General features: G+C 34.5%; 5 protein-coding genes across 7 annotated transcripts; 1 reads left to right on the top strand and 4 right to left on the bottom strand.

The window, feature by feature from the left end:
• Positions 1-1,374: 1,374 nt before the first annotated feature.
• Positions 1,375-9,073, bottom strand: LOC129573302 (uncharacterized). Its single transcript, XM_055453690.1, has 3 exons — positions 6,100-9,073; positions 2,157-4,917; positions 1,375-2,031 (listed from the first exon to the last, which is right to left on the bottom strand). Exons 1-3 carry the CDS (start codon positions 8,741-8,743, stop codon positions 1,941-1,943), a joined length of 5,496 nt encoding a protein of 1,831 aa, XP_055309665.1. The 5' UTR covers positions 8,744-9,073; the 3' UTR covers positions 1,375-1,940.
• Positions 9,074-9,879: 806 nt separating this feature from the next.
• On the bottom strand, positions 9,880-12,513 carry LOC129573303 (probable 4-coumarate--CoA ligase 1). The gene is made up of 6 exons (XM_055453691.1): positions 12,374-12,513; positions 11,897-12,293; positions 11,346-11,746; positions 11,210-11,283; positions 10,262-11,128; positions 9,880-10,143 (listed from the first exon to the last, which is right to left on the bottom strand). Exons 2-6 carry the CDS (start codon positions 12,029-12,031, stop codon positions 9,962-9,964), a joined length of 1,659 nt encoding a protein of 552 aa, XP_055309666.1. The 5' UTR covers positions 12,032-12,293; positions 12,374-12,513; the 3' UTR covers positions 9,880-9,961.
• A 130-nt stretch (positions 12,514-12,643) lies between these two features.
• LOC129573305 (uncharacterized) lies at positions 12,644-15,565 on the top strand. Of its 3 annotated transcripts, XM_055453694.1 has the most exons (6): positions 12,644-12,694; positions 12,989-13,063; positions 13,226-13,452; positions 13,601-14,075; positions 14,212-15,099; positions 15,240-15,565. In XM_055453694.1, exons 3-6 carry the CDS (start codon positions 13,318-13,320, stop codon positions 15,377-15,379), a joined length of 1,638 nt encoding a protein of 545 aa, XP_055309669.1. In that variant the 5' UTR covers positions 12,644-12,694; positions 12,989-13,063; positions 13,226-13,317; the 3' UTR covers positions 15,380-15,565. The 3 variants fall into 3 exon arrangements, with proteins under 3 accessions (XP_055309669.1, XP_055309667.1, XP_055309668.1); XM_055453692.1 differs by lacking the exons at positions 12,644-12,694; positions 12,989-13,063 and adding an exon at positions 12,738-12,936; XM_055453693.1 differs by lacking the exon at positions 12,644-12,694 and adding an exon at positions 12,874-12,915 and having other exon boundaries at positions 12,989-13,452.
• Positions 15,566-16,693: 1,128 nt separating this feature from the next.
• On the bottom strand, positions 16,694-18,443 carry LOC129573291 (probable serine hydrolase). Its single transcript, XM_055453680.1, has 2 exons — positions 17,995-18,443; positions 16,694-17,879 (listed from the first exon to the last, which is right to left on the bottom strand). Exons 1-2 carry the CDS (start codon positions 18,103-18,105, stop codon positions 16,947-16,949), a joined length of 1,044 nt encoding a protein of 347 aa, XP_055309655.1. The 5' UTR covers positions 18,106-18,443; the 3' UTR covers positions 16,694-16,946.
• Positions 18,444-18,686: 243 nt separating this feature from the next.
• Positions 18,687-20,968, bottom strand: LOC129573292 (probable serine hydrolase). The gene is made up of 2 exons (XM_055453681.1): positions 20,637-20,968; positions 18,687-20,499 (listed from the first exon to the last, which is right to left on the bottom strand). Exons 1-2 carry the CDS (start codon positions 20,745-20,747, stop codon positions 19,609-19,611), a joined length of 1,002 nt encoding a protein of 333 aa, XP_055309656.1. The 5' UTR covers positions 20,748-20,968; the 3' UTR covers positions 18,687-19,608.
• Positions 20,969-22,201: the final 1,233 nt, after the last annotated feature.

The raw sequence follows: 22,201 nt of genomic DNA, 5'->3' as shown, positions 1-22,201 counted from the left end.
AGTTGGCCAAACGAGATGTTCCACTTTATTTGTATAGCCCATTCAAACAAAACCTGGATTATGTCACTCATATTTTAAGGTAATACACTGAAAAAAAATCGTTTGTAAAATAGAATTATATTTTGTCTCACACTCGAATAATTCCAAAAATGACGAGTAAAAAGTGTCGTTCAATCGACTATTAGATTTAACTAATTGCTAATCTACATATTTGCAGTGATAAGCTTAAAAATGAGGCTCATGTTACGCATGCAACCAGTAATGGCCGGTCATTGACCAATGAACAGCACAAAGACAAGGCGATAGGGTTCATCTTACCATCGTCTATGACCGAAGCATATACGACAATGTTTAGAGATAAAGGAAGAGAATATGATATCATTGTAGAGAGTTTGGGTAAATAAATATTTTCTGAATATTCATGTTTCATACAAATATAAGTGAATAATGTGTGAATGTACAGAATGAGCATTTAATTGGCAAACATATCTATATTTGCAATTTGTGCTCTGCCTCTAAAATATTATTCCACAATAAATATCGTCGGCTAAAATCATTTCAGGTGTGGTGTATAGGAATTCGATAAGTCAGATCGAACGATTGAGAGATTTGATAAGTTGACAACGTCATTCATCGAAAATGGTTTATCTGAATTTACAGAGAGGTCTTTGAAATTTTCGCTGGCAGTCTTTAGCCGAGCAGAATCTAAACACGATCGATATAGAAAACAATTTGATGTTGAATCGATTACCCTGGATGAAATATACTATTCACCACTCATTTATGTTTGTATCTTGATAAGTATCACTATCATTTTCATTATTGAAACATTGTTGGCCACGTATTCGCTCGCTTCAAGTAATTCCATAGATTGTGTCTAATAGAACGCATACACATGATGCGAGCTAGGCAACGCAACCAACATTACGTCGGTTTTGAAATTGGTATTAAATGCTATGTCGTCCCTTATGTAGTGGAGCTTTATGGTTTTGTTAGACAAATTATAATGATATTTGAAGACAATATATGAACCATTGCGACAAACAAATTCCCACAGAATATTTTAGTTTCAAAGTGCAACATGAATTTTTTTTATATATGTAGAGTTTACAACAACAACTCCATATGAAAAAAACTTTATGTTGAACTTTGAAACTAAAATATTCTGAGGGAATTTGTTTGTCGCAATGGTTCATATACGCGGTGTGTATTATGAACTTTGTGTGTTTCAAGTCAATATGAAAAGTCGCATACATCTTTTTTTTTTTTGTGCATATATGCAGGGCGATAAGTCCGAGTAAATCCCCCTATCTTAAGAACAAGATTCCAAAACAACATTTAATTTGAGATTTGAAAGTTGAAACTCAACAACGATTTTTTTACTTTATATTCGGTATTTTATTTGAAATAATAGTCTTTTTGAGAAAATAGTAACATTCAATAGTGAATATGATATAAGTATTTGGAATTTTTTCTAGTGTTTCTTTTTGTTAATTTAGTTCATTGATATTGTGATCATTGCAGATATTGATTATTATATTATAAAATATGCTTTTCGCTAGGTTCAAGGGGCGAATTACTACTGAAAAATTGAATTCAATACTTTTCAGTACTTTTCGGTGCCCAATGTATTAGTATATGAAAGTACTGAAAACGGCATTAATTTTCGAGGAGAAAAATGAATAGATGGCAGATCTGTCAAAACAAATTTCAACTGTCAAAAATCCCAATCTATTTTGATACTGAAAAACACTGAAAAATACTAAAAATATTTTTCAGTTCTTTTTAGTACTTTTCAGTTGTTTTCATTGGATTTCAGTGCTTTCAGTCTTTTCAGTAGTAATTTGCACCTTGGCTAGATTATTTGACGTGATTTAAAATTAACACTTTAAAATTAAATTACTGTCATTTACATCAATATTTGGATTATGACCTTGCTTTCATGCAACAGTCAAAGTCGAATTCATCCGCACCAGAGATTCCGGTCCATTTATTGAACGGAATGCACCACCAGTATTTTCGGTCAGAGCTCTGAAAATGTTGAGAAAAATTATTGATCAATTCTTCTAATTTCTAATACTTTTTTTTAAAAAAAAAGGCTGACATAAATACACTAGCACTCAGAATTCGTTTCAAATTTGACTTTTGAATCTTACAGTTTATTCTTTGGAATGTAATATTTTTCCAAATTACTTTCACAAATCGTTGCGTTCTCCCGAACGTATTGTCCATAACCGTGCAGTTCGATGTCAACAAAATCGATGAATGGTTTAATTTTCTCAAATGGTCCACGGGAGAGTTGAATGGCCCACAATGTGTATGGACTAAGCAATTTGATGCCAGCGCTGAGTTTATCGTAAACATTGTTTCGGTCGGTTGGTGCTTGGTTTTTTTCACCAAAACTAAATTCAATTGTTAGCGGTCGACTTGATATTGTGTAAAAGTCATCGTTGCATCTATAATTCGATTCGCCCATATGGGTAAGCGTAACATGAAATTCTTGAAGTATTTCGGCCAATTGATTCGTAACATTTTGATTCTTTGCACGGAATTCCAAGTCGATTATATTAAACTTGACGGCATTACGTGGATTGCTCTTCGTTACATCAGCATAAAGATGGACTCTCCGCCCGTCAAACAATTGATTGATTTTATCACGAACTTCGTCGTTTTTCCACACATAAAACGGACCTTTTGAACCGCGTTCATTATTAAAATGCGCCACATGTATGAACATATCATTTTCATTGATGACCGTCGTATTGTATTCCCGGATCTTTTCACTCAGAGTCTTGATTTTATTCGTAACAATCATCATGACGTGATCAAAACTGTCGTCATTCAATGAGTTTGGCCAATCATAAGCGTCCAAATACTCGGCAGCGTATGGGAAAATGGTTTGTTTGAATGCATCAATTGCACGATAATATTGTCCAAGAATCAGATTTCCACGTAGGTGCATCTGTAACGTATTGATCTCATTTTGTGTTTGTGAATCAATGTCTAAATTCTGGTAATTTGCCGTTTGAAGACCGCTCAAATAGCTAGCAAACTTTAAATCCTCTTGATAGTGGTGTTGCCTATCAAAAATATCGATCATCAAATTGATAGCTTCACTAATGCCCACTAGGCAATTTTTTGTGGCGTATTCAGTTTCAAAACGATCAACAGCGTCGTTTAATCTCTTTTGCACCTTGCGAAATGAAACACCAAACTTCCATCGAATCACATTTAGTGCTACTGATGATTTATTGGCCAAATCTCCTTCGGTGTTCACTATATTTTCGTGTAATGTATCGATCAGTGGCATTAGTTCAGCATAAATTTCGTCTTCAAATCGCATAAATGCTATCAATGTTTCGTGGTCATCGTTTATTGCTTCGCCGATTTCGTCAAGTCCCTGGCCATCATTGGCAAAGTCTTGATAGCATGTTGTGGATGATGCTGTTACGGCCAACGAATTCGCTTTTTTTTGCAACAGTCGACTGACTTTCATATTTAGTTCATTAGATGTGATGATGAATATGCGTTTCCATTCGCCTAAAAAGTCAATGCATTCGTTCAGCAAATGACTTATTTTGTAGGGCTCAAAAGATTTTTCGGATTTAATTATGGTAACTTTTGATATCAAATTACTCAATTCGTTGCAAAATTTTGGCATTTCGAAATTTATTTCCTTCAATGAATCCATTAGATCTGTCAGCTCATTTTCAATGATGTCAATTTTCATTTGATAATCACCAGCAGCTTTGCTGCGAAGCCGTTGAATACTCAACGGCAGTTCGCTTGTTTGAGTTCGTTCAATTACAGGATCATTCAAATTTTTGCTCATCTCATTTGTGACACCATATGCAATGGTTGCGATCGATTTTACGAACAGTTGATGAACAACAGCGAAAATATTTGACACAAATCCCACCACCTTTAACATACTACGTGTTACTGCATTCCGTCTGATTATAATTGTATTGGCTTCCTTTTTCTGTATGTCTTTGATTGTTTTCACTTGACAAGAAATCGTTTCGTTGACAGTTTTCTGCATTTCGATGTGAAGCGTTGCAAAATTTGTCTCAATTTCTAGTTTGATATCATTTTCGATGTAATCATTCGCCTCGTTGATTTTGGCCATTATTCCATCGTTATACACATTACATTGTTCATTGATTACATAAATTCGGCCGCTTTCATCTAATTTCGCAATATTTTTTATGATCAGGTCCAAGAAATTTTCAATGTCAATGATTAAATCGGAATTATGATCGGTACGAACACTTGTCGTTTTGCTCTTGAGTGTAGTATACAGAAGTGCAAACACTTTTCTGTCAACTTCTGAAAGTGACCCCATTTTTGTAACATTTTCGAGTCTCTTCAGCAAATTGTCATATAACGGCAATATATTGACATGTTGATTTAATTTAAAATACTGTTCTTCTAGAATACGTGCTTCCATTGCAAAGCTTTTTGTTGAATAAAACACGTATAGGTAGCTTGAATCGAGTATATCGTATGCCTTTCGTATGCCATCCACTAATATTGGATTGTTCATGCTTTCAAGTAAAAATTTCTTGTATTCAACGATTGCTTCTGCAACATGGACCTCTTCATTTGAATATTTCGGTATAGAAATTATTGTATTATCGAATGCATAGTCACCGGAACTAGAGCATCGAGGATTATGGATGTAATTTTTACTATGAAATTTGCTGTAAAAAGACCAAAATGCTGGAGCCTCATCCAAATGTGTATCAATTTTAAGATCAAGCGCCAAACTTTCACAGACTTTCGCTGTTTGCCCTTTTACACCATCGGAACCGTCGCTCCTTTTTATTTTTGGTTGATAATTCAAATATTCTTCCGAGAAAAAAGCGGCTTTTGTGTACAAGAAACTGGATTGTCCGGATTTGCCACCTAATCCACCTACAAAATAGATGAACAGTTTAGACTGAGTTCATATGCTTTGGCAAAAGATTTCAAAACGTTTTTCTTCTATATGTAGTCCATTTATTCGTCAACAATCATGAGTCAATTGGTACAATTTCCATACAGGTATTGTTTTTGACATTTTTTTACTTCCTCTATAATTGCGATTTTCATATTTTCCCAAGTGCGAACGTTACGTCTTTTAAAAGACGTGGTTCACGTATTCACGCCTTTCTCACCACTATACCATTTATCACTGCACAGAAGACGTACGTCTTTCGTGTGGTAATTATATAGAAGACATGAGAAAGGCGTGAATACATGAACCACGTCTTTTAAGAGACGTAACGTTCGCACTTGGGTTGCTCCAAAAATTGTGCCTTCGGCATACATTTTTCAGGGAATGTATTCAGCTAACATAATCTAATACAATACATGCTTTCAAGCGTTATCCTCTAACTGCAGCAATTTCGTATTTGTGAATTACATTCAGAAAAAATCGTTGATCTTTTGAATTTGTGACAAAGATTTCAATGATTTCCACGAAAATTCAAAATTTACGAATTTGTTCTAGATCATGATTAAAAAAACTGAAAAAGAACCCTTTTAAGGTATTTGGCCCCATCAGATGGGATTTTTTGGTAAACAATGTTCATAAAATTTGTTTATTAAACAGCTACAATTTTGCTGAAGATGATATGACTCTAACATCAACCTACTGGATTACACAAACTACCTAGGTCAATAAAATCAAAATTAACGCAAAGTTAGCAAAACCCAGCTAGGATCTTATTCGGCTATAGGTGTACTTTAATACGGTATGAATCATACCACCAGTCATAGTCATGGCAACTAACATGATATATGAACCGTTGCGACAAAAAAAAATTCCCTCAGAATATTTTAGTTTTAAAGTGCAACATGGAATTTTTTCATATGGAGTTGTTGTTGTAAACTCTACATATATAAAAAAAATTCATGTTGCACTTTGAAACGCATATGGAACTCAAAATATAACCCAACATTCAAAAGTTCTCTAAATTAAAGAAGAAAGCCAAACGGTTTTAAAATTTAATGCCCAAGCATTTGAGCTTGGCCTTAATTATGATTAATTCGCTCCTTTGGTGTATTTCTGATTTTTCATAATGAAACAAATTTATCAATTCTTGTTTCACTTACCATAACCTCCAACCCCTGTTTTACCGCAACACCCGTTCGAATATAGTCGAAAACTATGAAAAATATTCGTTTGTGCGAAGAGTACGTAAAAATACGTGTTTATTTTTGAGTCCTTTAGTTCAGCGTCATACCCATTTTCTCTGAAGAATCGTCGGTAATAATTATCTGGATCAGTATTTCTAGGATCAATCGATCCTTTTCCATCATGGGTTGTTCTATCGAATGAAACTGTAGCATCTGGACTGCCCGTACCATCTTGTCCATTTCCACCGTTGCCACCATTCAATTCGATAGTCAATTGCTCAATATTAAAAACATCGTTTGCTACACCAAAAAAGTTTCCAGCATGTGTCCCCATATTACCACGTTTTCCAGCCCGACCATCATATTCTAGTCTAGGATGTGGTTCACCATCGATTCCGTTTAAGTAAAATGTTGCTGCTTCTTGAACATTCCAAGTTGGTGCAAAAATTTGAAGTTCAACCTCGATGGTTTTGTTCAAAAAGAGATCACAGTTCACATAAAACGTATCCGAAACATATACGTGAATCTTTTTCAAAGTTCGCTTCGATGGACATTCCATAAATTTTTCATTTATATCGGAACTTTTTACGAAATTTCCTTTGATTACCATCAATTCATTGTCACACTGAAATTTTATAGACTCCTTCAGTGTGGAATTTATTATCCCATTTAGTTCATCAAATCTGCTTGAACATGAATCGAATTCTGTGTCACGTTTCATTCGGGATACAAATCCGTTGAAATTCGTTTCATCAATAACAAGTCCTTGTGATTTGTTAAACTGTCCCCAGTCGGATAAGTTGGCCACATTATAAATTTTGACATTTTTCTGCACATCGTAACCGGCGAAATATCGATAAGTTTCAACTAAAAACGAATACCATTTGTAATTTTCAATCAGGTATGTGATAGCAGATGACGAGTCTCTTTCGATCCAGTCTCGAGTTGGTATAACGATTTCATCTTGTGCCATCGATTTTAGTGCACTTAGAATTTTTTCGTGCTTTTCAATGCGAATCAAATCATTGATACAGATCGATGTAATGTCAAACGTGTTAGTTAAATTGTTGAATTGTTCAATTCTTTTTTTCAATGTAGAAATATCTCTTGCCCGTGACGATCCTATACACCCTTGCAAGAGTCGAAGATATTCGAACTTTTTCTGAAAACTATCAATTGTTAGGAGTTGTTTTCTCAGTGCAACGGTCAATTTTCCATCGATGATCATCAAAATATTCGAAATATTTCTGATGGTTTCACGGGCTTTTGTGGATATGTTTGTTTGAGTTTCGATTCGATATTCTTTGAAAAAATCAATGATTTCCTTCATAAACGAGTTATAGTTAATCTTTGACGCGTTCATTTCTGAGCCATTCAACGATTCCAGTGTGTTGAGATTGCTTTCGTAGCTTTCGATTTGGTTGAATTGCATCGTATCAATTGAAGTCACATTGAATGCCTTTATTAATCTTATCAGCTGTTCGGATGTTTGTTTCAATGTGAATGCTTCACCTTCAATGCGATTTTCGCCGAGGTCAATCAACTGAAGTCTCTTTTTAAAACTGGTCACCGATTCAAATTGCCGCTGAATGTCGAGAAGTAAGTGATCATTAACATTTTGTAGCGTCGATGAAATTATATTTTTACTATGCTGTGTCATACTTTTGATTTGCAGTTGCGCCTGTGGCGACAACGGGAATCCAAAAACATTTGATTGAATGTCGACAAATGTTGAATGTTCAAGTATGGATTTGCGTATGGAACGACGACCTTCAACCATTTTAGCGATTGTATTGAATGGTCCAGGACGATTTGGACGCCAGAAGATCGAAATTTTGGAATAGTCATCATTTGATGATTGCTCTAGCAAGGCATCAATCAACTGAATTTTCCGTTCACTCGATCCTTTCTTCTGTAGAAATCCACGATGTTCATTTATAAACTCGGCCGTTGTATTTTTCACACTGTCTTCAGTCACATTAATTAATTCATCGTACCAAATTTCAACTGGTCGCACTTTTGTCACCACTAGCGATACACTATTTTCGAATTGTGTGACATTTTTCAATAGTTCTACAGTACGTGCTAATAATTCATCAAAATTTTTGCGATCATGCCCTTTGGTAACGGATTCATAATCTTCGACCAACACAAATTTTATAATTTTCGCACTCTCAATGACACTTTTAATCAAGAATGCCGTAGCAATTTCAACCGTTTCATTGCGTGTGTCCTGAAAACCGGGACAATCACAAAACTTATTTTGCTCTTCGTCGACAATTATCTCTGGAACGAATGTTCGCGATTCCGTTGATGATGTTACTGTTCCAGCATTCGGATCGAGTTCGTCGTGGATTTGGAACGATTTTGAATTTGTATTTGATGGCACTTTCGACACGAGCTTACTTAAATCACCAGCAATACAATGAACTAAAGTTGATTTACCAACTCCTGTTCTTCCCATTACCAATATTAAATTCGAGTTTTCTGTTATGTTCAATTGAATGCGCGCTTCGTTCACGAAATTCAAAGTATTTTCAGCGGAATCAACGATATTCTCACTGAAAGTCAATCTTGAACTTAAGAGCAAAACAAACAACACACACTGGAATTGAGTCATTTTGCACCGAATAGAATTTTACTGTCTCAAACGACTTTTCAAACAATTTTTCCGCATTGATTGCCACACGTTCAAATGAGCACTGCCAATCTCATCAGAACGTTCACCCGTTTTATAAAGCGAAAGAAGGAAATGAAATAAAATGGAACAACACCAAACGAAACAAAAAGAAAAGCGATAATGATGAAATACAAGAAATAATTGAAGAATTCCGCGAAATGGATGAAATCATGTGGGATGAAATATGTGAATATGCACCAATGGTACAGCACTATTCAAAGTTGCTATGAATTTCATTTTATTTAGAGTTACCAACGAACAATTTGTATTAAACAATCGACACGTGTATGTTTTTGCCTTTCATGAGATTAAATCAAAATCCAGTTGCATTCTGTCAGACAATGCTGTCGGCAATGTTGATAATGTGTTGACTTTTGATCGGAGCTGCTTTTTTAAATGATATTTGAACCGTTCATCACAAGACTGAATTGACTGGATTTTGATTTAATCTCATGAAAGGCAAGAACATGCACGTGTCGATTGTTTAATACAAATTGTTCGTTGGTAACTCTAAATAAAATGAAATTCATAGCAACTTTGAATCATACTAGATGTTTTAAGCTCACCAAGTTGGATTGATACATGGATTCAAGTGGAATGTATGAAGATTACAGATCTTATTTGTGAGAAATAGAAAGTAAAGTAAATAGAATAGTAAAAGAAAAAATGTTTTTTTTATCGATCTGTATTTTATAAACGTGGAGTATGTTCCCTGTTAATTGAGTCTGTTAAAAAATATGTTGACACGCCCCGGGCTGTTGCGGTTTTTCGCAAACATCATTAGTTGCAATGAAATATACTTCTCTTTATCGCTATGAAGTTGGACAAACCTACGCTGTTTTACGCCTCACCAATAGATATCACTTATTTGACGAATAACACTCAACATAGGGGACAGCGTTCAATGAAAATAATAAGACCAAAGTTCTCACTTTTATCACGGACAGCTTCCTGGCTTTGTTTTTCACAAAGAGGACAAGTGTAAATTCATGTTGCAATTTAACTCCTATCTTTTTACATTTTTCATCATTTACTTTGTAATGTCTCTGATTTGAGTACTAATTAAGACCATTTGATTGTAATTGTGAATGATCTTCTTCGCATTTATTTTACATTTGATAATTTTCCTCTACAGATTGAACACATTTTATTTACATCCTAATCGAATAAAACAATGTGTGTTGACTCGTCCAATGAGAAATCTTTTCCTTTTGTGCTTGAGTAAAACTCGACTGCGTCTTTTGCAACTAAATGTCGAACAATTTTACCAGAATCGGTCACAGGTAGTGAGTCTACAAAGTAGACACCGCCTTCAAGTCGTTTATGTTCCGAAAATGTATCTACAAATTGATAAAAAAGATATTTCTTTTCATAAAAATATAAAAATCCTCTTTTCTGACGTTGCTGAATTCCAACCATTGAACGAAATATTAAATTTTATCGTGAATGAAAACTCACTTGCTACAGCGTCATAAATGGATCGTTCATTGCATGTTGAATGGTTTGTTTTAACAATTACGGCAGCTGGGATATAACCACACTTCGGATTTGGAATGGGTACCACACACGATTGCTGAACACCATCGATTTTGTTTAAGAATTCCTCGATTTCCGTTGGCATCACATGATAGTCATAGCATTTGAAGAGCTCTTTTTTCCGTCTAGTAATGAACAGATCGCCATTCTGATCAAAATGAGCGATGTCACCAGTGGCCAAAAAACCCTCACCATCAAGGTGATTTGTTGTTTCATTGCCAACAAAGCCAAGAAACGGATATGTTTGTTTTATGCAGAGCTCACCATCTTCATCGACACCCAATCGTTCTCCGTGTTCGTTAACTATTTTCGCTTCGCATCCACTGATCAATTGACCGGCGCTGTTATTTTTGGAATGGTACAGATTAATGGCGACTATTCCAAATGTTTCAGTCATTCCATAGTTATGACAAAATCGACCACCCTTTAAATATTCATTCACTTTCTGAATGACGTCAAATGATGTTTTTACTCCACCGCTGGTATAGTGTTTCACACTGGACAGATCGGAACTATTGATTCGGGGATGATTTAGTAATTGGAAAGCTTTGTGTGCTGCACCCAGTGCAAATGTCACTTTGTACCGTTCAACCAGATCGAAAAACCGTTCCGGCGAAAAAGAACCCTCATTCACAATTCTCGTTGAACCATTTAATGTAGCGCCGAGAAAAGCACGCAACCCAGTTACCACGTACCATCTTTCAAATCCGAGTACAACGTCCGTTGATCCGATCATCTGTGATAACCGCCTTATTTTGTCTAATATAGCCGCATGTGAGAAACGAGCAGCTGTAAGCGTAAGTTTATACTTGTTTACAATAGTATTGAAATTTGAAGCAAAACGCTCCAATGAAAATTGAGTCAACTCACCTTTTGGAATGCCAGTTGTGCCAGATGTTTGGAAAATAAATGCCGTGTCCGTGATACCATCGACTTTAGTTGGGCTAAAATGGAATCATTCAATTGAATCTTTAGGAGAATGAAGAAGAAATCATAATTTTCTTACACGAAATATAAGTCCATGTCATCCTCTTTGAACAAATCATCTACCGCAATCGATCCTTCACTTTGCCCATCAAATGTAAAGAATTTGGCTTCAATCTTCAATTCAGCGAGACAGTCCTTCATCATGGCATAGTATTCCAAGTCACAAAATACATATTTCGGCCACACAATGCTCAAATAGCGAACATGTTCGAGCTTTGAAGAGCTTGATCGTCGCGCTGTTATCACACATCCTAAACACAATGCTGCAAACACCAGCGCTGGAATATCGGAGGTATTATCTGTTACGAAAAATACGACTTCACCTTTTTCAAGTCCAACATTTCGAAGACGCTTCGCCACACGAATAGTTAATGTATGCAACTCATTGAATGTGGTGCATTTGCCGGTTTCGGCGCAAATCTGTTGATAAAGTTCATCAGATGAACAAATATTATCGAATAGATATTATTAATTTGTTTTTGTTTGGATTTCAAAAAGAAATTAAGCAATTCAAATTAAGGATAAATTCATTTGAGAAGAAAACACACAAAAAACACACAAATTGTTCACCTGAGCAACTCTAGATCCGTTAACTTGAAGCTCACTCAGAATAACATTTCCCAAAGATGTGTGAGGATTGAAGACCGAGTCCGTTGTTGCGCCGTTCCATTGCTTTCGCTTCTTGCTGTATATTGTACGAAACATTTTAAACAACTGCAGTAGCCACAAAATGTGATTGAAAAATAAAATAGAAAGTGAGTAGACGTGGAATACCTCCCAAACAGTATTTTAATCAATTGAAATGTGGGTAAATAAATATTATGTGTTGGTGAGTTCTTATCTGATAAAAATGGCTAGCATTTGCAGTGATTGCAGTCGGTTTTGTTATCAAAGCTCTCAAACGTAATCGTGTTTGGGCATAACAAAACAATACGTATGAATACATCAATCAGCAGCGGCGCCGAGTCTGGGCAAGTAAAGTTATCAAACGTTAAAAAAAAACAAAAGCAAATAACTTTGATTGCAGCGAATTGAATTTATAATCACTTGGGACAGTCACAATGACATCCACAGCCACGTTGGGTTTGTTTGCCTATTAATATTTAGAGTTTCAAATTTCAAATTGATTTGAGACCAATTACATGTCGGTTTTGTTTTTTTTAAATCAATATTGAACAAAATTCACACGTATGCCTGCACTGTGTAATGCCCAATGAAATGAGAATTTCTATGAAATGCAAAGTTATCGAAATACAATCAAGTAATAGAATGGAGTTCTTTATGTTGAATAAAAATGATATTTAATAAAAAATGAATAGAGTGTGTGTGTGTGTTACATTGCTTTCTGATTTGAACTCTTAAACTGAGGTTAGTGCGTAGCGCTCACATCCATCTGAACATTCTGCTTATGTCAAATGTCAAACTAGACGATACGAAATCAAGGTCGCGTTCACATTCATTATACATATAACATTCGCATTAAATTATTTCCAACATGAAATACAATATTTTATCAAAAAATATTGGAAATGTCAAGGGCGTGATACGAATCACGTACATTTGATAGGTGTATTCTCTACGATGCAATTGTATATTTGACATTACATCAGGTGATTATTATTATTCAATTTTAAATTGAAACAACTTTTTTTGATGTTTCAGTCTTCATACAACCCGGAAAAAAACGAGAGTACTTGAATTTCAAATACGCTTGAAGTATTCGATAACTGGGTGCTTGTGAGTGGTAGACTAGCGAATATAAATGCATCGAAAAAATTGCATATAAATTCACCGAGTCAGCAGAAGCATCACATTCAATTGCCATTTGAATTGATTCAATTCGAGAGATAGTTTATTCACAATAGAGATTCAGAGAGTTAACCTCACAAATTTTTTCAGCTCTACTTGGAAGTTATTACATTGTGAGTCCCATTTAAACTCCTTTTTGCTGCACTCGTTTACACACTTCGTGGATACTGCAATTATTTAAAATGTTTCGTACAATATTCGACAAAGAACGAAAACAATGGAGCGGCCCAAAAACGGAATCCATTTTCAATCCTCATTCATCTTTAGGGAACGTTATTCTGAATGTGCTTCAAGTTAATGGCTCTAGAGTTGCTCAGGTAACATTTGCGACACAAATTATCGTGTGTTTTTTTTTGTGGAAGGGAGTTTTTCTTAGATGTATTGCTCCTTGGATTAAATGAGCTTTAAATTTTCTTTTTACTTTCGAAGCAATCTTTTTTCCCATTTAATGAACTTTTCCACCAGATTTGCGCAGATACCGGTAATCGTACCACATTCGATGAGTTGCATACACTGACAGTTCGTGTGGCTAAACGTCTTCGAAATTTCGAATTTGAAAAAGGTCAAGTCATTTTCTTTTTGACAAATAACTCCGCCGACATCCCAGTGCTAGTGTTTGCTGCAATGTGCTTAGGATGTCCAGTAGCATCGCTACCGTCATTCCATTCAAAAATGGAATATTTTCAACATTTGAGTGCTGTGAAACCGAAATATGTGTTCTGTGACCTGGAATACTATGCCATAATGAAGGACTGTATCTCTAACTTGAAGATTGAAGCAAAATTCTTCACATTTGGTGGTCAGATCGAAGAATCCGTTTCAATAAACAATCTGTTCGAAAAAGACAATATAGACTTATATTTTGTTCCAACGAAGGTGAATGGCATCACGGACACGGCATTTATTATTCAAACATCTGGCACGTCCGGCATACCAAAAGGTAACTATTATTTTTAATCAGAACTTCGAAACTAACGCAAAATTGAATAAAATTCCAAAAAAAAAACGACCAAAAATCTCGATTTTTTAAATTATTCATTTCATTTTTCTTTTGTCATTCCATGAAACACCAACAGCTATTTGTTTCTCACATGCGGCAATATTGGACAAAATCAGGCGATTATCACAAATCATTCGATCAACGGACGTTGTTCTGGGATTTGAAAACTGGCATTTCGTAACCGGAGTTCGTGTACTTTTTGGTGCAACGTTAAATGGTTCGACGAGAATTGTGAATGAGGGCTCCTTTTCGCCCGAACGCTTTTTCGATCTGGTTGAACGATTCGAAGTGACATTCGCTTTGAACTCAGTGATTGAAATTTCGCAACTACTTGATCATCCACGAATCGAGAGTGCCGATCTGTCCAGTTTGAAGTACTATACTTGCGGTGGCATGAAAATACCATATGAAATCGTTCAGAAAATGAATAAATATCTAAAAGGTGGTCGATTTTGTCATAATTATGGAATGACTGAATTGCTAGGATCAGTCGCCATCAATTTGTATCACACAAGAAATGCTAGTGCCGGTCAATTGATCAGTGGATGTGAAGTGAAAATTATCAACGAACGCGGAGAACGATTGGGCGTTGATGAAGATGGTGAACTTTGTATTCGGCAACCATATCCATTTCTTCGTCACCTGCTCGATGATGACCACGAAAACGAAATTGTACACAACAATTTTGATAACGAAGGTTTCTTTGCCACTGGAGACATCGCTCATTTCGACCAAAATAACGATTTGTTCATCATTGGACGGAAAAAGGATTTATTCAAATCTTGTGGCGACTACACAGTCATCCCAATCGAAATGGAGGAATTTTTGAACCAAATCGATGGTGTTCAACAATCGTGCGTTGTACCCATTCCGGATGTAAGATACCATAATTTACCGGCGGCAGTCATTGTGAAAACAAAACGATCAAATTGCTCTGCAGAATCCATCTACGATGCCGTTAGGGGTAAGAAAAAAGCTAACTTCTAACCCCTTTTTTCATATTTTTCCTAGAAATGAAATTTCAAATTCTAAATAAAGTAATTTGAAAATAAAATATTTTCTATTTCCGTACTTTATTCGCTAATTTTTAACATATATTTCCAGACAATTTTGCACCTTACAAACACCTTCAAGGTGGCGTCTACTTTGTAGATTCATTACCACTGACGAACTCTGGAAAAGTTGTTCGACATTTAGTCACTGAAATGGCAATCAATCTTTATGACAAACAAAAAAATCGTTGAATTAATCCACTGAAATTGTCTTTTATTCGTGAAATTGATGGAAAATTTCTGAAATTGTCAAATATGTCATGTACTCTTTCTTATTGTGACTCATAAATCGATGGAACTGTAAATAAAAAAAATAAGAGCAATTCAACCCAATCTAAAGTGGAACAGCTGGTGATATGCATGTTGATGGGCGTGAAATTGGTTTTTTATTCGTTTATTGACCATGTAATTTGTATGGATGAGATAATATTTTCAGGGAGATGATAACCTTTGGCCGAACCATGAGTACCCTATAACACTTAATGTGTAAAATAAATCTTTTAATACTAGGTAACACGTAGTTGAAACGTCAGCGCATCTTAAATTCACAGAGGAATTAATTTTTTCAAATGTATCAAGTGAACTCGTCCACTATATGTTCATTAAGTGATAAAAAAAAGCAATGGATAGTCGTTATTGATGATAGAGATTTTTTTTGCATCGTCTTAAAAAACTCCGCTCTGCGTTCTTGAAGCTTGTAAATTTATGGGGTTTAATTAATTTGATGTTTCACATCAAATTATTATCGTAAGCACTACATGGAATGTAGTTTTAATCGTAGTATACTTTTTGTATGCAAATCATTTTAATATTGACAAAAAAAATTAAATAAATTTATATGATGATATTGTATTCTTCACTTATGTGTTTTATGTACATTCAATGTGAATGATCATCGTACATTATTTCACATTGGTAGCGAAAGTGTAAATTTTTTTTTGAGTTATCTCAAAAGTGAATTACAAGAACATGATTTTATTTCATTTTTGCAATTAGGCGTAATTGCTTCATTTCAAATAAAAAATATGGATATTAAAATGAATCAATTTATGGTCCAAAAAAATGGCTCAAGGACTCTTAAAATTTTCTTGGAAAAAAAAAACAACTACAGTAGCCTACATTCCATGTAGTGCTGAAAATGACATCGAAAACAGACACAATCAGAGATCAATCACGGGTCACAATGACTCGATCGTCTATGTTTAACATCACTACAAATGATATGCCTAATGAATGGATTACTCGTTTTGTTTCATAACAATAAATTTCTATACCACTTATCAGCACTGATGCAGTTTCACTCAAATGAGAGTCATACAATCATACTACTTCAGCGTAATCAACAATTTGTTCACAGCTCCTGGGTCAACCAATCACCCATTTACGAACCATATCATTTCAATAACAAATAAAATAGGTAGATAACAGTAAAAGAGAGAGAGAGAGAAAGAATAAGTATACTTACTCTATAGAGTTGATATCAGAAATTAAATTACTTTGAAACAATTTATTCTCCGAATTAAAGTGTGTAAATTACGTCTTTATTAAATTATAATAAATAAATCAACACATTTTGTACATTTGGAACAACACCAATACACATTCAAAGTAGTCAGCATATAAATTACGAGTACTATTTCTAAATAAATATCCCTTATATAAATTAAATCTAAAAAGAAAATAATCTGTGTCAAACTACTGGTCTTAGTAAAGTAAATTTCCTGAATTTACAAAATTAAAAATAGGAATTGAAATCGATCTAAATTTTTTGTTCCTTATTTCCGCTCCATCTTTCTGTTGTTCTTCCTGGGTGGTATTTTATAAGGAAATCACTAATTGGCCCTGAAATTATTTCCGGTTGGTTCAAGTGGAAATGATGTGTCCCTTTGACTCTAATCATTTCAAATCGTTCATTGTGCTTGCGGAACAGCTCAACCCCTTCATTTATGTTTGCCTCTGATTCGGCAAAGATGCGATCTTCACCTCTGATAAACAAATAGGGTGCTGTTATACGTTTTATATATTCGAAACTGACCGCTTGATTTGTGTACATGTGTCGCATGAATTTCGCACGAATGTCTCGGGTGAAGTAAAATTTATTTGGATTGGTTGCTGAGGCTTTGGCACCACGTTCGATCAAATACTTGGCTTTGTCCAAATCGACTGATTTGTTCGATCCATCATGAACTCGTTGAACCAAAGCATCGTACGTATATTCTGGTGGATTTCGTACCAAATCTTCATTGAGACTAATCAGTTTTTTAGTTTGATGCGAGTAGATTTTCTCGGTAATTTTTGGTTCAAGATCTTGAAATTTTAGCGTATCCAAAGCGCATACTAAATTCACATTGTTCGGATATAGTGAAGCGTACACAAACGAAAGAATGGATCCCATCGAATGGGCAACCAGAGATAATCGCTCCCATTTGTAGACTTTACGAATGTGCTCTAACAACGGGACAAAATCGATGCCGTGGTAGTAACATCCTTTTGGCAAATGTGATGATCGTCCATGTCCCGGTAAATCAAACGCCAAGTAAGAGAGATCCGATGGTAACAGTGGAATGAGTGTATCGAATGAACCAACGTTGTCCTGCCAGCCATGTAACATCAAAACTGGTTGCACATTCTCTGATCCATACCATTTGCCAGCTATGTGACCCCATGGCACTTCAATATGCACCTCTTTTGACTGAAAGAAAATTTACATATTGTTTATTACACTGTTGACAATTTTTGAATTAAAATTTGAAACGTCCAGAATTCAATGACGATTTTCATTTGAAATTCACACAAATTCTGCTTACCGGAACAACTTTTGATTCAACACTTTGCAATTTACTGGCCGATGTGTTTATTAGACGCGGTCCAATTGAATTCGCCGAGAAAAGTATTCGCAGATTTTTTAATGTAAACATTTTTTTGGTAAAATTCGTTGGAATATGTCAATGCAAACTAAATAATACTATCAACAATTTTTCTACGGTGCAATTTTGGGGAATAAGGAAATAAGGAACTAAAAACACAATTTTCTACGGTGATTGCATCAGCCGCGTGATTTTTTTTCTGCTCGCATCTGCACATGAATGTCACTTTGTGAGCTGTCATCGACTGACACGAAATGTCTATTTCAATGGGAATGTCTAAATCGTTCCAATGTCAAAACTAGATTCGGAACGATTCAATGCAGTATTCGTTGAATACAAATATATATTCTAATGTGAAAAAAAAGTCAAAACGTTTAGATGTTTGTGTGTTTACCTTTTTTCTTACCGTTTGGTTTTTATTTCCATTCAAAAAGTCCATAGCAAATGTTTGATAAAAAACACTGATGAAAAATATTATCATTGATAAATTATCAATGTCTTGAGAGTATTTTTTTTAGAATTTATTAAATTGACATCAATAAAAAATAATTAGTATAATTTTTGTTGTTGGTTGGCCGAAATAAAATAAATCACCTAGTTATAAATTTTGGAAAAAAAATCTAAAATGAAAATTTGATCCCAAAAAATCGTATTAAATTTATTCAATAACAAATTTGACTGTAATTTTGTCGAATACAATATTTTAAATTATTCTCTATTTTTAGCTCGAAATTTTTAGAGAATCTCAATTTTTTACATGCGAAATGATTTACATTTCAAATTATGCCATAAATAATTATAATTATCAATATTTAGCCTCAATTCTTTATTAGCCATTTGAATAAATTCATTTGTATAAAATAGAAAAATATTAAGCATTTGTCTCTAATTGAATAAAATAAAAATTCATAGAATGGACACAATGTTCAAACTGTGACCTTCACAGCAATTTTAAAAGACGCATATCTTGTTATTATAACTATTAAATCGATAAATTAAAGGGAATCAACAACTATTTGAGCTCAATTAGTTTCATAATACATTATTTGTGTTTTAGAAGCTTCTATGCCAATTTTAAGTATATATTTTTTTGGCACTTATTAACATATTGTGGTTGGTGATAAATTTTAACGAAGAAAAAGTTGAATATATGCCTATATACAAACTAAATCTCACCTATCAGGAGATGTGTGAAATTTCTTTGTCTGACTGACCGACTGCTTGAATCGATTGGATGTGATTCAATTCACAGATAATTACAAAATTTAAAATTTCGTTTGAAAAATATTCGGCTTTAGTCACCACACAATCAGTCGCTTAATTTTGAACATTTTGACTGAAGAGTAACTATCAGACGACAATGACTAAAGCCAACTACAGTCGACTTTTTTGTTCAAGAAAACCGTTTTTAATAGACGGTCAAAATGTCCAAGATAGACAGGCTATTTAGTAGAAAAATTCACACGAAAAAATGTGTACAAAAATATACATTTTCTAGTAGGTATTGCTTTCTAAGCTATTTACTGAGTTGATTATCATCACATAAATAAACAATCATTGACTGTGATATTTCTTAAGAAATTCGCTTAAATTCCCTGCAATCAATTCCGGTTCATTCAGATGTAAATGATGTGTCCCATGGACTTTAACCATTTCAAATTGTGGATTGTGTTTTCTAAAAACTTCAACTCCTTCGTTGGTATTTTCCTCGGGTTCGGCAAAGTGACGATCATCACCTCTGACAAACAAGAACGGACTTTGCACTTGCTTTACGAATTCCAAACCGACGCTTTGCGAACAAAATAGCTTTTGCATGAATTTTACACGAATATCTCTGGTAAAATAGAATTTGTTGGGATCATTTTCTGATAGTTTTGTGCCACGTTCAATCAAATATTCCACTTTATCCAAATCGATCGATTTGTATGACCCCTCATGAATTTTCTGAACCAATTTATCGTAAGTGTACACCGGTGGTGTTCGTGTAAAATCCTCATTAATTGCGCTTTGTTTTAAATTGCGCCATGAAAATGTTTGTTGTGTTGTCGTCGCATTGAAGGTTTGTATTTTCAGACTATCCAAAGCACACACTAGATTTGTGTTTGCTGAAAAGACGGAGGCGTAAATAAATGAAATAATTGCCCCCATTGAATGAGCTATTAATGATATTTGGTCCCATTTGTAGTGTTTTCGAATCTTATCCACAAGCTGAACATAGTCAACGACATGATAGTAACATCCTTTTGGGAGATGTGATGATCGTCCATGTCCCGGTAAATCAATCGCCAAGTAAGAGAGATCCGATGGTAAAAGTGGAATGAGTGTATCGAATACACCAGCGTTATCCTGCCAACCATGTATCATCACTATTGGCCGTATATTCTCCGATCCATACCATTTGCCAGCGACATGACCCCACGGCACATCGATCTCCACCTCTTTTGACTGGAAGAAAAAAAAAGATCGTGTTAGTTTTTGCACCAAAAATAATTGAACTAATTTGTTTTTAGCCCAAGATAAGGTATATTAGAATTTCATGAATGACCTCATCCGAGTTGAATTCTCCAAAGATTTCTACTCACAGAAACGACTTTTGATTGAACATTCTGCAATTTACAAGCCGATGCGGATATCAAACGTGGTGCAATCGAGTTCACTGGGAAAAATATTCGGAGATTCTTCAATGCAAACATTTTTTGATAGATAATTTCAATTCACGTGCTCAATGTAAATGCTCCCTGCGGCTATAGTAGAATGCTAACTAAATAGCACTATAAATTTTTTGGTATTGCACGATTTAAGGCCGATTTAAATGAAAATCATAATTTTTTTTACTGTGATTGCGTTAGTCGCATGATATTTTGCTAATATTTGTTCATGCACTTGACTTTCACTTTGTGTGCTATCATTGGACGACAGCAAATGTCTAATTCAACGGGAATGACAAACTCTTTCCAATGTCTATTGTCTAATGGGAAGTTTGAAATTGAGCGACAGTCACTTCAATCATTAGTCAATATTATGAACCATTTCATCAATTCAAAAGTATTAAAATTTATTTCATATGATTTTTATAATTTTATTTTGGGAAAAAAAACTATCAAAAACTTGCTACTTGAACAAAAAACCACATTGCAAAGATTTAAAAAAAATGCACTTCAAGTATTGAGTTCGTGTGTCAACGTCTCTAGTCAAACATCTGATATTTGTTTACACTTTATCGAGAGCTGGCGATAAGAAATAAAATTGTGATATTAAATAAAATGGAATTGTGTGGAAAAAAATTGTTATTAATTATTATAGCATTTAGAGAAAATGTCACTTTATTTGTCCTTAAATAATTTCATCCAAATTTCGATTGTGACAAAATTATTTAAATTAATTCACTTTGAACTTCCAATGTTCAAATCATTTATAATAACCACTTAATTTGACGGATTAATCGCAAAAATAAAAATAAACTCAAATATGACTCAAAATGAATAGCTTTTTATGTAGAATACGACGTTTGTCACTCGTCCACTCGAAAACCGATCAAGTCAGAAGGAATAAATTGCCATTAAATCCCATTGAATCTGAAATATCATTGTATCAACATCGTCAAACTTGTTACTGATTCGTTGTCTAGAAATACATCATCCTCAAGGATTGATAAGAATTCTGGATCCGATGCTTGTCCTAAATCCTGAACAAATTCATCCCAATCTGCTTCTGATTTAGTTTTTGGTTCTACTTCTGGTGTTAGCTCCGGTTGATGAGTAGATATAAAAGTTGCATATGAATTGGTGGCGCGTGAGCAACATCTTCGTTTCATTAGATTTAGGCCCGTCAAGAAAATAATCAGTGCAACTGCCAAGCCAATCGGTAAAAATGATATAAATGTTGAAAGTTTTTGCTCCACTGATCTCAAGTCATATTTAATGTTTTCTTCCGATGTACCATTTTCGGTTTCTCTCTGAAACAAAAAGAAGTCAAATCATTTCTTAGTATTGTGTGCCTTATAACAAAGCGCAAATTGGAACTAAAACGATTTAAAGGAGAATTGTTCTCTGAAAAAACAAAACAAAAATGTTAAACCTCTGAGAAGCATATTGAAAACAATGACAATTGGATGAATTCTTTTTTACAATAAATTATGGACAGATGA

This window comes from Sitodiplosis mosellana, unplaced genomic scaffold, assembly GCF_009176505.1.
Source record: "Sitodiplosis mosellana isolate CC-2019 unplaced genomic scaffold, AAFC_SMos_1.0 Smas_scaffold_6056, whole genome shotgun sequence".
Lineage (NCBI taxonomy): Eukaryota > Metazoa > Arthropoda > Insecta > Diptera > Cecidomyiidae > Sitodiplosis > Sitodiplosis mosellana.
The sequence above is the reverse complement of the archived record's forward strand: the minus strand, read 5'-3'. Positions and strand labels throughout refer to the sequence as shown.